This window comes from Pteropus vampyrus, unplaced genomic scaffold, assembly GCF_000151845.1.
Source record: "Pteropus vampyrus isolate Shadow unplaced genomic scaffold, Pvam_2.0 Scaffold244, whole genome shotgun sequence".
Taxonomy (NCBI): Eukaryota; Metazoa; Chordata; class Mammalia; order Chiroptera; family Pteropodidae; genus Pteropus; species Pteropus vampyrus.
The window spans coordinates 1,592,699-1,609,916 of NW_011889025.1; the positions used below are offsets into that span (position 1 = coordinate 1,592,699).

At 36.9% G+C, this 17,218-nt stretch overlaps 1 protein-coding gene and 1 pseudogene across 5 annotated transcripts in view; one reads left to right on the plus strand and one right to left on the minus strand.

Moving 5' to 3' along the window:
* The window catches only part of CHRDL1 (chordin like 1), a 134,937-nt gene that overhangs the window by 36,102 nt on the left and 81,617 nt on the right, over positions 1-17,218 (minus strand). For all 5 annotated transcript variants that reach the window (XM_023520022.1, XM_011374342.2, XM_011374341.2 and 2 more), the window contains exon 5: positions 16,287-16,380. In XM_023520022.1, the coding sequence (XP_023375790.1) occupies positions 16,287-16,380 (94 nt within the window). The remainder of the gene's footprint in view (positions 1-16,286; positions 16,381-17,218) is intronic.
* On the plus strand, positions 227-345 carry LOC111729059 (annotated as a pseudogene).

Sequence of the window (17,218 nt, forward strand, 5' to 3'; positions counted from 1 at the left end):
CTACAACCAAGACTAATCTATCCAGCAAAGCTATCCATTAACACTGAAAGTGAGAAAAAAGAGCTTCCCAGACAGAAAAAACTAACAGAGTTCATTACCACCAAGCCAGTGTTACAAGATATGTTAAAAGAACTTCTTTAAGAAAAAGAAGGGGAAAAAAACATAAATAATAAAATAGTAATAATTATGTACGTATCAATAGTAACTTTAAATGTAAATGGATTAAGTCTACAACCCTGCCACTCTGAACAAGCCAGATCCCATCTGATCTCAGAAGCTAAGCAGGGTCGAGCCTGGTTAGTATTTGAATGGGAGACCACCTAGGAAGTCCAGGTGCTGTAGGCGTAAAAAAAATAAATAAATAAAATAAGAGACTGTAAGCTGACAAGGTCTTCGCAATTTGTAAGGTCAACCAAGGATTGCTTCGCCTAATAAATAAATAAGTAAATAAATAAATAGATAGATAGATAGATAGATAGATAGATAGATAGATAGATAGATAAATGTAAATGGATTAAATGCTCCAATCAAAGGCATAGCATAGCTGAATGGATAAGAAAACACGAACCATACATATACTGTCTACAAGAGACCCACTTCAGACAGAAGACACACACAGACTGAAAGTAAAGGGATGGAAAAAGATGTTTTATAAATATGGAAATGGAAAAAAGCTGGGGTAGCCACTATTATGTCAGACAAAATAGACTTTAAACAAAGGCTTTAATAAGAGACAAATAAGGACATTATATAATGATAAAAGGATCAATGCAACAAGTGAACATAACTCTAGTAAACATTTATGGACCCAACATAGGAGCACCTAAATATATAAAGCAAATATTAACCATCATAAAGGGTAAGATCGACAATAATAGTCATAGTAGGGGCCTTTAACACCCCCTTGACACCAATGGACAGATCTTCCAGACAGAAAATCAACAATGAAACAGTGGACTTAAATGACACACTAGACCAGATGGATTTGATATTTTTAGAATGTTTCACACAAAAGCAACAGAATATACATTCTTTTAAGTACACCTGAAATATTTTCTAAGCTAGACCACATGTCACGCCACAAAATAAGTATTAATGAATTTAAGAAGATTCAAATCACATCAAGCGTCTTCTCTTACCATGATGGTATAAAATTTGAAATCAATTATAAGAATAAAACTGGAAAATACACAAACACATGGAGACCAAATAATATCCTACAAAATAATAAATGCGTTACCAATAAGATTGAGAAATAAATCAAAAGATACCTTGAGACAAATTAAAATTAAAACAAAATGACTCAGAATCTATGGAACGCAGAAAAAGCAGTCCTAAGAGGAAAATTCATAGCAATATAGGCCTACCTCAAGAAACGAGAAAAATTGGTGACGTCAGAAACATGGAAGAGTGAGAGACATTCATAGACCTCTCCCCTTGAACCAACAACAAGCTGAACATCTAAAACTCAACTGCACATAAGAACTACCACAGGTCAGAACCCCGGGAGTTAGGCGGTAGACTGGGAGAAAAAGGAAGCTGCCTCTTGCTGTAAGAGCTCCCTGTAGGAGGAGCGGGGAGGGGAGAAGGTGCAGCGCGTTCCCTGAGCAGCCCTGCCTGGGAGAGCTGTGAGGCCCACACAGCCGGCGGCAGTACCCAGGCATCAGGGCATAAAGCAGAGAAGTGGGGATGGCAGAGAAGCATGAATGGCAGAGTAACAACAGTTGATTATTAGTAGCTGTGGTTGCAAAACACGAGGCTGAGCCACAAACCACATGCCTCAAACCAGAGGGCCCCTCTCCACATATCCTCCAAGACTAAACACCACGCAACCGCAAAGAAATCAGGAATGAAAGAGGAGAAATTATGACAGACACCGCAGAAATACAAAGGATCATACAAAAATACTATGAAAAAGTATATAATACTAAATTTAATAACCTAGAAAAAATGGATCAGTGCTTAGAAAGATACAACATTCCTAGACTGAATCAAGAAGAACCGGAAAATCTAAATAGACCTATCAGTAGTATGGAAACTGAAACAAACATCAAAAACCTACCAAAAAGTAAAAGTCTAGGACCAGATGGCTTCACCAGTGAATTCTACCAAACATTCAAAGAAGATTTAATACCTATTCTCCTCAAAATCTTCCAAAAAATGAAAGAGGAGGCAATACTTTCCAACTCATTTTATGAGGCCAAAATTACCCTGATACCAAAACCTGGTAAAGATAACACACAAAATAAAAACTACAGACCAATATCTCTCATGAACACAAATGCAAAAATCCTAAATAAGATACCAGCGAACCGAATATGGCAACATATTAAAAAGGTTATACACCACGTTCAAGTGGGCTTCATCCCAGAGGCACAGGGATGGTTCAATATATGCAAACTAATTAATGTGATACAACACATAAATTAAAATTAAGAATCACATGATCATATCAATAGATGCAGAAAACCCCTTTTAAAAGATACAGCATCATTTATGATCAAAACACTTAACAAAATTGGTACCTTAACAAAATAAAGACCATCTATGACAAACCCTCAACAAACATTATACTTAATGGTGAAAAACTACAAACCATCCTCTAAGATTAGGAAAAACACAAGGCTGTCCACTATCGCCACTGTTATTCAATATAACATTGGAGGTACTAGCGAGTGCCATCAGACAAGAGAAAGACATAAAAGGCATTTAATAGGAAATGAAGAAGTAAAACTGTCACTATTTGCAGATGACACCATTCTCTCTATATATAGAAAACCCTAAAGACTCCACAAGAACACTACTGGAAACAATAAGCAAATAGAGTAAAGTTACTGGATACAAAATCAACGCTCAAAAATCCATAGCATTCCTATGCTCTAATAATGAAGTGTCAGAAAAAGAAGTGGAAAAAATAATTCCATTTGCAATTGAAACAAAAAGAATAAAATACCTAGGAATAAATTTAACGAAACATGTGAAGGACCTATATAATGAAAACCGTAAGACCCTATTAAAAGAAATCAAAGAAGATACAAAGAAATGGAAAGATATTCCATGTTCATGGATTGGAAGAATCAAGATAGTTAAAAAGACCATATTACCTGAAGCATTGTACAGATTTAATGTAATCCCCATCAAAATCCCATGGGCATTTTTTAAAGAAATAGAACAAAAAATTATCAGATTTGTATGGAAGCACAAAAGTCCCTGAATTGCCAAAGGCATCCTGAGAAAAAAGAACGAGGCTGGAGGCATCATTCTGCCCGACTTCAAATTATACTACAAAGTGACAATAATCAAAACTGCATGGTAATGGCAGAGAAACAGACACACAGGCCACTGGAACAGAATCGAAAGTCCAGAAGTAAACCCGTATTTATATGGGCAAAAAAGCCAAAAACATATAGTAGAGAAAGAAAAGCCTCTTCAACAAATGGTGCTGTGAAAACTTGAAAGCCACCTGCAAAAGAATGAAACTAGACTGCTATCTATAACCACACATTAAAATGAACTAAAAATGGATTAAAGACCTGAATATGACATCTGAAACAATAAAATGCATAGAAAAAAAACATAGGAACTAAACTCAAGGACCTTGGACCTAAAGAGGATTTTATGAATTTGACCTCGAAGGTAAGGGAAGTAAAAGCTAAAATAAATGAATGAGACTACATCAAACTAAAAGCTTCTGCACAGCAAAAGATATCATCAACAAGGTAAAAAGACAGCCATCCAAATGGGAAAATATATTTGCAAGCAACGCCTCTGTAAGGGCCTAATATCCAAAATATACAAAGAACTCATACAACTCAATAACAGCAAAACACAAATGATCCAATCAAAAAATGGGCAGAGGGCCTGAACAGACACTTCTCCCTAGAAGACATACAAATGGCCATCAAATATATGAAAAGATGCTCAACGTCGTTAGCTATTAGGGAAATGCAAATCAAAACTGCAATGAGATACCATCTCACACCTATTAGAATAGCTATAATGAACAGTACAAGTAATAATAAGTGTTGGAGAGGATGCAGAGAAAAAGGAACCCTCATATGCTGCTGGTGGGACTGCAAATTGGTACAGGCACTATGGAAAGCAGTATGGAGGTTCCTCAGAAGATTAAGAATTGATCTACCATATGATCCAGCAATCCCTCTACTGGATATTTACTCCAAAGACTTGAAAACTCATATCTAAAAAAGATATTTGCACACCAATGTTCATAGCAGCATTATTCACAGTGTCCAGGATTTGGAAGCAACCGAAGTGTCCTACAATAGATGATTGTCTAAAGAAGCTGTGGTGCATATATACAATGGAATATTACGCAGCCATAAGAAGAGATGAATCCTGCTGTCTCTTTACCTTGTTGACGATTTCTTTTGCTGAGCAGAAGCTTTTTAGTTTAATGTAGTCTCATTCACTTATTTTTGCTTTTACTTCCCTTGTCTTTGAGGTTAAATTCATAAAATCTTCTTTAAGTCCAAAGTCCTTGAGTTTAGTTCCTATTTTTTTTCTATGCATTTTAAGGTTTCAGGTCTTATATTCATGTCTTTAACTCATTTTGAGTCAATTTTGGTGTGTGGTGATAGACAGCAGTCTAGTTTCATTCTTTTGCAGGTGGCTTTCCAGTTTTCACAGCACCATTCGTTGAAGAGGCTTTTATTTCTCCACCGTATTTCTTTAGCTCTTTTTGTTGAAAATTATTTGCCCATATAAATACGAGTTTACTTCTGGACTCTTGATTCTGTTCCATTAGCTCGTGTGTTTGTTTTTCTGCCAATACCATGCTGTTTTGATTACTGTCACTTTGTAGTATAATTTGAAGTCGGGCAGAGTGATGCCTCCTGCCTCATTCTTTATTCTCAGGATGACTTTGGCAATTCAGAGACTTTTGTGCTTCCATACAAATCTGATAATTTTTTGTTCTATTTCTTTAAAAAATGCCAATGGGATTTTGATGGGGATTACATTAAATCTGTACAATGCTTCAGGTAATATGGTCTTTTTAACTATGTTGATTCTTCCGATCCATGAACATGGAATATTTTTCCATTTCTTTGTATCTTTGATTTCTTCTAATAGGGTCTTATAGTTTTCATTATATAGGTCCTTCACATGTTTCGTTAAATTTATTCCTAGGTATTTTATTCTTTTTGTTGCAATTAAAAACGGAATTATTTTTTTCCACTTCTTTTTCTGACTCTGTATTATTAAAGTATAGGAAAGCTATGGATTTTTGAATGTTGATTTTGTATCCAGAGACATTACTGTATTTGCTTGTTGTTTCTAGTAATGTTCTTGTGGAGTCTTTAGGGTTTTCAATATAGAGAATCATGTCATTCACAAATAGTGACAGTTTAAGTTCTTCGTTTCCTATTTGGATGCCTTTTATATCTTTCTCTTGCCTGATTGCACTTGCTAGAACCTCCACTGCTATATTGAATAACAGTGGCAATAGTGGACAGCCTTGCCTTGTTCCTGATCTTAGACGGAATGTTTGTAGTTTTTTACCATTAAGTATAATGTTTGCTGAGGATTTGTCATATATGGCCTTTATTATGTTAAGATACTTTCCTTCTATAAGAATTTTGTTAAGTGTTTTTATCATAAATGGAAGCTCTACTTTATTGAAGGCTTTTTCTGCATCTATTGGTATGATCATATGATTCTTATTTTTTAATTTTTTATGTGGTGTATCATATTAATTGATTTGCATAAGTTGAATCATCCTTGTGCCCCTTGGATGAAGCCCATTTGATCAAATGTATAATCTTTTTAATATGTTGCTGTATTAGGTTTGCTAGTATCTGATTTAATATTTTTACATCAGTGTTCATGCGAGATATTGGACTATAGTTTTCTTTTTTTGTGTTATCTTTACCAGGTTTTGGTATCAAGGTAATATTGGCCTCATAAAATGAGTTGAGAAGTATTGCCTCCTTTTCAATATTTTTGGAAGATTTTGAGGAGAATAGGTATTAAATCTTCTTTGAATGTTTGGTAGAATTCACTGGTGAAGCCATCTGGTCCTGGACTTTTACTTTTTGGTAGGTTTTCGATGTTTGTTTCAGTTTCCATACTGTTGATCTTTTTGATTCAGTCTAGGAAGATTATATTTTTAAAGTACTGGTCCATTACTTCTAGGTTATTAAATTTGATGTTATATACTTTTTCATAGTATTCTTGCATGATCCTTTGTATTTCTGTGGTGTCAGTCTTAATTTCCCGTTTCATCCCTGATTTTGTGTCCTTTCTCTTTTTTCTTTAGTGAATCTAGCTACGGGTTTGTCGATTTTATTAACCTTCTCAAAGAACCAGCTCCTCGTTGTATTTATTTTTTCTTTGCTTTTTTGTCCATTTGTTTTTTGTTTTCAATTTCATTTATTTCTCCTCTAATTTTGATGATTTTTCTCCTTCGGCTCTCTTTAGGCCTCATTTGTTCTCTCTTTCCTAGTTTTTTAAGATGAAGCGTTAGGTTGTTTATTTGGGCTCGTTCTTGTTTCTGGAGATAGGCCTGTAATGATATGAACTTTCTTCTTATGACCGCTTTTGCTGTGTCCCAAGAGTTTTGATATATTGTACTAGCATTATCATTTGTTTCTATGTATCTCTTGATCTCTTTTTTTATTTCTTGCCTGACCCAGTTATTCTTCAGTAACATGTTGTTTAATCTCTATGTATTTGTGGTTCTTCCTAATTTCTTTTTGCAGTTGATCTCTAGTTTGAAAGCATTATGATCAGAGAATATGGTTGGCATGATTTCAACCCTCTTATATATGTTGAGGCTATCTCTGTTTCCTAGTATGTGGTTGATTCTTGAGAATGTTCTATGTGCATTAGAGAAGAATGTGTAAGCAACTCTTTTGGCATGGAAGGCTCTGTATATGTCAATAATGTCCACTTGTTCTAATGTGTCATTTAAGGATGTTATTTCCCTATTGATCCTGTTTGAACGATCTGTCCATTTATGACAGTTTGGTATTTAGGTCCTCTACTAAGATAGTGTTTTGGTCTGTTTCTCTTTTTAGTTCTGTTAGTAAGTGCTTTACATATTTCAGGGCTCCCTGATTGGGAGCATAGATATTAATAAGTGTTATGTCTTCTTGTTGTATAATTCCCTTTATCATTATGAAGTGTCCCTCGCTATCTTTCTTTACATTTTTTATTTTGAAGTCTATTTTGTCTGATATTAGTACTGCTACTCGCGCTTTTCTCTGAATACCATTTGCTTGAAATATCATTTTTCATCCTTTTACTTTGAGTGTATATCTGTCTTTGGAACTGATATGTGTTTCCTGGAGGCAGCATATGTTTGGGTTTTGTTTTTTGATCCAATCGGCAACTATGCGCCTTTTTACTGGTGAGTTCAATCCATTTACATTTAGGGTGATTATTGAAATAGGAGGTCTTATTATAGCCATTCTATCTTTTGGTTCCTAGTATCTCAGTGTTTCCATTGCTTCCTTGTCATTGTGTTTCTGTTTTCCTTATTTTGTTTGGCTTCTGTGGGTTTTACCTCTGGTTCTTCTTGTTTTATATTATATACGTCTGTTCTGAATCTTTGGCTTGTTGTCACCTTTATGAATATGTAGTGAATAGTTATATACAGTTGTCCTTTTTCTTCTGCACATGCCATATCTCCATTCCCTTTTGTGAATTTGGATCTCTGAATTCTCCCCTTTTCAGTCATTGTTGCCTCAATTCGTCCCTATATATGATGAACGTTTATTACTATCTTGCTATAGCAAATCTTTCTTATTTTAAGCTTATAATGCCTTGTTCCTAGTAAGGGTTGCACTCCTGTCCTATCAGCCTGCTAGTCACCTTACTCCTAATTATGTATTTTCTTTTTGTTTTTCTGTTTTAGGTGAGCTGATGCCTTTCAGTATTTCCTGTAGTGCAGGTCTCGTAGTGGAGAATTCCCTCAATTTTTTTATGTCTGGAAAGGTTTTAATTTTCCTTCATATCTAAAGGAGAGCTTAGCTGGATACATTTTTCTTGGCTGGCAGTTCCTTTCATTAAATAGTTTGAACATTTGATTTCACTCCTTTCTGGCTTGTAAGGTTTGTTTTGAGAAGTCCGACGATAATCTCATGGGCTTTGCTCTATAGGCTACCGTCTTCTCTTCCCTGGCTTACCTGAGAATTCTTTTTCATTGATTTTTGATGATTTTAATACAATGTGTCTTGGTGAAGTCCTTTTGGGTTGAGATAATTGGGTATTCTATTGACTTCTTGGGTTGAGATAATTGGGTATTCTATTGAATTCCAAGCTCTAGCTCATTCCTTATATTTGGGAAATTCTCATCAACTATTTATCTGAAAATGCTTTCTAATCCCTGCTCCTTTTCCTCCCATTCGAGAATGCCCATTATTCTTATGTTTCCTTTTATGATGCTATCTATCTGCTATTTCTTGTATTTCTCTTTCATTATTTTTCATTCTTTGGTTTCTCTCTTCTTCCTTCTGATTTATTTCTAGACTCTGTCTTCGATATTCACCAATCCTTTACTCCTTTTTGTCGACTCTATTTCCCAAGCTTACTATTTCATTTTTCAACTCTTGCAGTGTGTCCTTCCTCTCCAGAAGTTCTATTTGGTTCTTTTTGAGGGTTTCGATCTCTTTGCTAAAGAAGTCATTGTGCTCATCTTGTTGTTTTGAGAATTCCTGAAATTGTTGATATGATTCATTTCGAATCACATTGAGTTTTTTTCAGTACCATCTTGAATTCTCTGTCATTTAAGTTGCATATTTCAATGTCTGTAAGCTTATTTTCTGGAGATTTTTCTCTTTCTTTATGAGATGCCTTGTCACCTTGGTTGTTCATGGTGTTAATGGACTATATCTCTACCTGGCATTAATGTAAGTGTGTTCTGCTTTTTTTCTTTTTTTTTCCAAAAAGAAGTTTTATTATATAATGGTCCCTAGCCTATTGCGAAGAATGCGCTCTTCTTTTGGTTTCCAGTAGGTGGCGTCTAAGTCTCTTGGATCTCTGCTTTATATAAAGTCTTAATAATGTCTTTTTTTCCCTTATAGATGTTTGATCATCCTCGCTACCCTCAGTCTCAGTTCCTGTCAGTATTAGCGATAGTGTCGGTAGCGTTTGCTCAGATTCCCCTGGGCTCTGCAGTGTTCGGTCTCGGAGGGTATGGGGGGAGGGGCTCTCTGGGTTGGGGGATGGGGTCTGTGGCTTAGCCTCGGTTTTGCAACTCCGGTTGGTAAAAATCAACTGTTGTTTCTCTGCCATCCTTGCTTTTCTGTCGTCCCCAATTCTCTGCCTTTTGCCCTGATGATTGGGCACTGTCGCCAGCCACGTGGAGCTCACAACTTTCCTAGGCAGGGCTGTTCATGAAACTCGCCACTCCTCACCCCCCGCCTCCCCTCCCACAGTGAGCTCCAGAGGCTGTGAGAGGCAGCTTCTTTATTTCTCCCAGCCCACAGCCCGACATCTGGGGTTCTGACCTGTGGTAGGTCTTATGCTCAGATCCCATGCTCAGACATGCTGGTATGCAGTTTGGGTGTTTTTTGTTGAGTTTTAGATGTTCAGCTTATTGTTGTTTCATGGGGAGAAATGTAGGAATGTCTCTCAGTCCACTGAGTTTAATCCAATCTCCCCACTGAAATGTAAAGTTTCAATTTTACATTTACATGTGTTATTATTTGATAAACGTCTGTCTTCCCCACTAAATTACACAAGGGCAGTTCCATGTCTATTTTGTTCACAATTGTATCTCCAGCACCAGCATAGTGCCAGGTACTTAGTGGTTTCCTGACAAATGTTTGTTGAATTAAAGAAGGTGGATATTTACACTCAAGCCTTTTAAGTCTAGAAAGAGAGAAAGGTGAACAAAGGTATTTCCCTATGGTTGAGAGTGAATAGGTTGAAGCTTTGATAGAGAAAGATGAACAGTGTAGTCTTTTAAAATTATCTGACTATGCCAATTTTCCATGCATGTCCTCTCTCTCCCTTTACTTCTCTGCACTAGGAGAGGACCCTGTCATAGGCCTATGAATGACTCCCATCCGGCAGTGTAAGAACTTGAGACTCTAGAGCCAGGCTGACAAGTTTTAAATTCTAGCTCTGCCACTTACTACCATGTATCGTTGGGCAAATCACTTAACTTCTCTGCCTCAGTCTCCTCACCTTTAAAATGTGAATAATAATTGTTCCTACTTTGTTGTAAGGATCAAGTGAGCTATTGCACATCTAAGTGCTTCAACCATTGCTTGCCACATAGTAAGTGCTACATATGTACATTGTCTACCAAATGCAATCTTGGCTCTCAATACAGCTGATAGTTTACTCCAAATACCTCTCCTTTGTCTACAGTCTAAGTACACAGCCTTCCCCTTTGCTTTGGCAAGATAGGCAGGAGACAGGAAGTAAAAATGATAAATGGGTAGAGGGAAACTGGGTGTGGGTTTGGGTTTGAGGCCTGCCTGCCCAGAATGTAGCAGCCATACAATCTCTGAAGAGATTTTTGCTTCTGATAAAGTTTCCCTTAAGGTTTCAGTGGCTGTTTGTGCTATGCTTCTAGTCCAGATGAGGTTTGTTGAAGTGCCAGCAATGACACACACCTTGCCAAAACTCTCCTGACTGTCCTAGCCTCAGAGATATGTCTAAACAACTGAAATTGGGGTTGAGATTCAATCTGCAGCTAATATTGCTGTCTGACCCAGGAAGAAAGGCACACATTAGTGTTTGATGACAGTGTAGAGAGCCTGTTTCAATGGGGCCCTTTATATTAAGGTTTGCAAGTTCAGTACTCAAAAGGTTATTTCTTCTGCAGTATTTTGCCTTCAATTAGGGTGACCAGCATAGGGGAGAACTGCATCTGGATTCACTGCTGTATAAGTAATATGCTTATACAAGATATACCTTTGTAAAAACAACATTTCAACAGAAAAATAACTTGGTGCTTCAAAATTTAGAACATCAAAGAGATCCAATCACATTATATATGACTGAAAGACATAAAGAAATTAAAAGCAGAGAAAAAAGCATCCATTTTATGAAAGTGTAGGATTTAGTTTTCATAGGGAAAGATGAAAGAGAATGGTTTATTTAGGCTGGAGAAGAGATGGCAAAGAAAGGACTTAACGAAATGTCAACTATGTGAAGGGACAATACGTGATCAGTAATAACTAGTTTTTATCTCTTGCTTCTGAGGACATAATAAAAGAAAACAAATTTAAATTGTGACAAGAGAACTGGAGAAGATGGTTAGTCCCGGGATCTGTTACTACCAGAAGGACTAGAAATAAAGTTCTGTATATGGAAATTGATTAAATACAAAAGCAAGACTATCAGAGATAGTGGAGAAGATATAATTCTACTTAACCCCAGGATATTAAATACAGTAGTTATTCCATGAACTATAATAATTATTACTTATTAAGCAATAACTCTGTACTAGATCTTCTACTAGCACTCTCTATTATCTCAGTTAATTTTTACCATCTTTCCATTGGTCATAGATTTTATAATCTCCATTTTCATAGCTAAGAGAACTGAGGTTCTGAGTAGTGAAGTAACTTGCCCAAGGTAACATCCCTAGTAGGTGATAACTCTACTCTGTCAAATCTATGTTCTTTGCTTCAGAGCTTATGCCTTTTGCACTATATTGCCTCTTGAAGGAAATAATATGTGTTTTTTTTGTGTGTGTGTGGTTTCCATTCTTTTATTAATAGTTCTTCAGTTTAGATTTCACATGCCCTTTTGACCAAGCAAAAATAATCTCAGCCTAACAACTGGATTATAGCAAATAGCTGGTTAAATCAGCAACCACATATACACATCTCTGCTCAGTATGGACTCTGTGCCTTTTGGAGCAGACTCAAGTCAAATTGAGGCAGAGATGGAAAAAGAGGTGAGAAAAAAATGCCAATCTTTCCTGAATGAAATGTAATAGCTGTACTGAGGTACAGTACATACACATTTGAGAAATAGGTATGAAAAGATCCAGGTATTGAAATATAAATCAAATTAGGCCATAAGGAAATCCATACTGACTTGTGAGGGCTGGTACAAAGAGCATATTAAAAGGGATGAGTATATACTGATACTCAGAATAAGGTCATTGCTTTAAAAATAAATAATTATAGTGTCTTTAAGTGAGGTGGGGAAAAAAACAAAATGAGGATCAGGAATGACATGGTAATGATCACAGTAATTTCCTGTTGACCATGAACCAATGTATAGTCAATACCATCTACCGCAGTCAATCAATAATTCAGAGGAAAACACAGCAATACTATCCTATTAGATGCTATTTTAGTAGCATCTAATTCAAACCATGACTAACTTTCTGGTAATACTTCCCAGCAAGGGTGCATTCATTCAAAGAGCCTAGCAGAATGGGGATGAACTAAAAATAGTTTCTCAATTAATGAGCTTATATACTGGTGGGGATGATAAGACATGGGCACAAATAATAAAAAACAAAATGTGACAAGGTAATAAATGCTACTAGAGAAGCACAGGTGAGGTATTGGGGGGTTCCTAGAGAGAAGGGAGGTTTACTCCTAATTTACAAGATTAGTAAGTATCTTCCAGTTATAAAATAAATAAACCACGGGGATGTAGTGTACAGCACAGGGAATACAGTCGATAATATTATAAAAACTTTGCACGGTGACAGATGGTTACTAGGTGCTTCCTAAGGTATATAAATGTCAAGTCACTATGTTGTACACCTGAAACCAATATAATATTGTACAACAACTATACTTTAATAAAATTTAGTTTTTAAAAAAGGTTCAGAGAAGAGGTAGTATTTAGTCTGGCTTTTTAAAGATAAGCAAAATTTAGGTATAGAGAAATTAGGGATGTAGGTGGGAAGGCAGAAAAGAGAGAAAAGCTTTCCAGCTAGTATTTATTAAAATGTGACCTGAGGAGTACTTGTGTTAGAATCTGATGAGGCTGCATTTGGAAACCAGATCTTGAGGAATGGACAAGATTTTCAGTCAGAGATGGAGGGAAGGGCTTTTCCAGAAAAACAACACTCCCTCCCCCAACCCTTACTGTACATGGGCAGTTATTACCTAGGCTGCCATTTTGTCTCCTTTCCCTCTTAGTTTCTAGTCATGAAATAATCTCCACTCATTCACCCCAAACTTGGTTGTCATATGGTTGGAACAAGATGCTCTGGCCAATCAGAGACTGCCATTGGTTACTTTTCTACTGGCTTACTCAGGTTTCAAACTTCTAATAGGCTCAATTTAAGTGCACTAAATTAAGATGTAAACCATCGTTTCAGGCCACCCCCAGTCATCTACATGGTGTTAAAAATGGTTCCTCAAAACCATGGCCTATGAACCACCTACATCAGAATGAACAATGGGGCTATTACAATGCACAACGAGGGAGCCCACTCCGAAGACACTTAATCATAATCTCTGCAGTTATGGTCTGAGGATCTGAATTTCAACAAATTTTTCAAATGATTCTGAAGCACACTAACATCTGAGAAATATTGAGGGCTGGAGGAGAAAGCAAAGGTACAAAGGTAAGAGAGCACAGGAACGATGTGAGTGAAACCTGAGGTGCATGAATGGAAGAATATGGGCTTATAAAGGTAAGTTGAGCTAGAGTACAGAAGGCCTTCACTATCAGAGTCAGAGAATTGAGATGTATTTTACTTGAAACAGGAAGTGATCCCTTTTAGTGGCAGAGTGGAGTGGTTAAAATCCTAGAGTCTGGAGTCAGACTGCCAGAGTTCAAATCTTAGCTCCTTGATTCACTAGCTACATGATCTTGGATAAGGTTCTTAACTTTTTTCTGCTTCATTATCTATAAAATGGGGATAATAATCATACTCACCACACAGGGTGAGTTCATATCTGTAAATTGCTCAGAAGTATGACTATCACACATAAATATGATATGTGTCAGCATAAAGACTTTTAAGCAGAGGTGTATCATGGTTAAGGTTATCTTCTTGGAAGATTAACCTGACAGTAATGTATATTTATTCCATATCACAAAATCCTATATATTTTTTATTCCCTCTCAGTGGTTCTTAACCTTGGCTACACATTGGAATCACCTCTGTCACCCTCCCCTACATTGGTGCAGATGTAAATTTACCAAGGTAATTCCAATATGCACCTATGGTTGAAAACTAACATATTTCAAATTTGTCCATTTTTTTGGTTGTTTTTGAATCCTAATTATATTCAAGATACTGTGCTAGGTTCTTTTCTTACATTATCTCATTTAAACCTCACAACCATTTGGAGGTAGACATTAACATTATCCTCACTTTAAAGATTGTTAGAAAGCTTGAGTACGTTGCTCATGATCACCCAGCTAGATAGTAACAGGGCTGAGATGAGAACCAAGGCAGTCTGGCTCCAGAGGCTCTATTATGAACCACTACCCTGCACTGTGTCCCCAGACCAGATACCCACCCTCCCACACTAGAGAAATGGCTCCACTCACTTTCTTCCTGGACTCTCCACTTACTTTACTGCCTCCTTCCAATCTAGTCTGAACACCACAGTCAGTGAGATCTTTAAAGACATCAACTGGATCATGTCATGCCCCTTAGCACAGTATTCCAATGGCTTCCTAAAGCACTTAAAAACTGAAATCCAAACTCCTTCCCGCGATCTTGAAGATCTTTCACAGTCTGACTCCTGTTCACCTCTCCAGCCTCATCTCATACCAATTTTGACCACAATCACTATATTCCAACCACAGTGATCCTTAGATTCCTTGAATGCTCTAAACTCTTCTCTACCTGAGGCCTTTAAACTTTCTTTTATTTCTGCCTGGAGTGTCCTTCCCCCAGGATCTTGCATGGATGACTCTTTCACCTTTCTAGTCTGAGCTTAAATGTCATCTCAGAGAGGCCTTCCCAACCACTCAACCTAAATGTCTTCACCTCTTATTTTTTATCTCAGTCCTTTAATTTATTTACTTTATAGCTCAGTTGTCTCAGTTGGTTCCAGAGATTGGTTCCAGAATCACTCCACGGACACCAAGTTATGAGGATGCTCAAGCCCCTCATATAAAATGACATAGTATTTGCATATAATCCATATTTACATATAGGCTATGGCAGGGTATACCTACACATCACTTCATTAGCGTGGATTCAGCATAGTGCTCAGCATATGACAAATTCAAATTTTACTTTTCCAACTTTCTGGGATTTAAAAATATATATTTTTCAGTCTGTAGTTGGTTGAACCAGTGGATGCATAACCCATGGATGCAGAGGGTTGACTGTACTTACATTGTTCATATTTATAAAATTGTTTACTTTTTTGTTTATTATTTGTCTTCTCTGGTAGAACACGAGCTCTATAAGAGCAAAGGACATGTCTTTGCTTCTAAATATGCCAGATATGCTTATGTACTGCAGAAAGGTGCTGCAGCAAAGGGGGAGTATATTCACAGGATTTTCTGGCAAATGGCAGCAAAGTATCTTAAATAAAGGAATCTTTTTTCGTAATTCACATAATGATGCTATATAGTCTGGCAGGTGCTCTGTATATCTCCTAAGTTTACCAATATGTATCTAGCTTCTAGAACAGTGCTGAGCATGTAGTAGATGCTCAAAAAATATGCTGATTGGATGGAAGAAGACAAAATTAGGATAGCGCTATAAGGAAAGCAGGAATACAGAGAGATATAGAAGATTGCTGATTTGGTAATTTGAGAAGAGGCAATAAAAAATAAATTAATGGTGATTATGTTTGATCTTAGGAACTGAGAGAAAAAAAAATGGTGCCAGTATCAAAGAAATGGAACCCAGAAGGAAAAAATGGCTTGAGAAGATGACAATTCCATTTTAGATATAATTTGAGAAAATGAAGCCTTACATTTTGCTTTTACTGAATTTGTCACCATCCTACTGTGGGAATTTAAAAAATATGCATGTTTGCCTTGCACAGTCTTCAAAATTGTAACATCAATGCTTTGCAAGGCCCATTCTGCCTTTTAAGGCTGTGTGTGAAAATGATTTGTGTTTTACAATACAATAATGTGGGGGCCAAGCTAGGAGGGATTAAGGAAGGAGAGTTAAAGACACTCATTTTCACATTAGATGACTCCCACCTCACTTCTGCCACACTCCTGTAGTTTCTTTCAGGGGGTGACCCTTAAAATCAGTGCTTTTACTTTTTTTCCCTTTTGTGTGTGAAACCACCACCAAAAACTAAAGTTACCATGGAAAATTCCATTTCCCGGGGACATTAAGCAGGTATTCTCTTCTAAGTACTGCTAATCAGGATAGCAGCACCGTGAATCTTGAGATATGAGATACCTACCTTTGCATACCTGGCAGCAGGAATCCGGAACAGAGACAGGGAATGCACAGGCTAACTTGGGGCAAGTCTTGAGACCACAGTACACATTTCCCTCCTGCCAAAAAGAAACAGAATTAATGTCAGAAGGATCTGGGATAACTGTAAATGCTTAGCTTTGTATTTGAGATGAGTAAGAGCTCCAAACAAGGTCTTTCCCCACTGCTCTCTCACAGTCAATTCTAGGTACTTCTTAAATTGTATTAGGCAGTATTTTTTTTTTCTATTTACAGTTTCACCATGCCAGAGACTAAGTTACAGAAGAGTTGGCAATCCTCGTTGGGCATCCTGGTACAAAGAAGGTACAAAGTCGTCAGTGTGAAGGCTTCTGTGGCTCTCCAAACCACCAAATATAATCTCGTTCCTCTCTTCTCTGTTTATGGCATCCCTTGGTCTCCATCACACCCCAGCTGGATGTTGAGGATTTCAGAGAATGTGTATTTGCATGATAGCCACCTTTTGTAACACTCACTAGTCTCCCTTCCAAACCCAGGAGACAAGCTTTCTAGTGTAACACAAAATTATACTAATGATCTGAACTGACAGCTCAGTCTAGCATGAGGCAAAGAAGATCAACTATACTTGTTTTGTTCTGTAATTTTTTCTTTGCATAATCTCCATTCACTTAAGTTCTGTGTTCCAAACATTATTCCTTAAACTTTGTTCTTAGTTCTTAGAAGCATATAATTCTGGGATTCTGGGGCTAGCAGGGTTCTTGAAAGGTCAAGAAGACAAGCCCACAACCAAATTATCTCAAACAACTGAGATACTATAATTTTACTAAAATTCCTGAGGAAAGGGATTCCATAACTTCCCTTGGCAGTCTGGCATACAATGCCCCTTAAAGGAAGAACAGTTGTTTCTACAACTAACTTTATTCCCTTATAGTTCAGTAT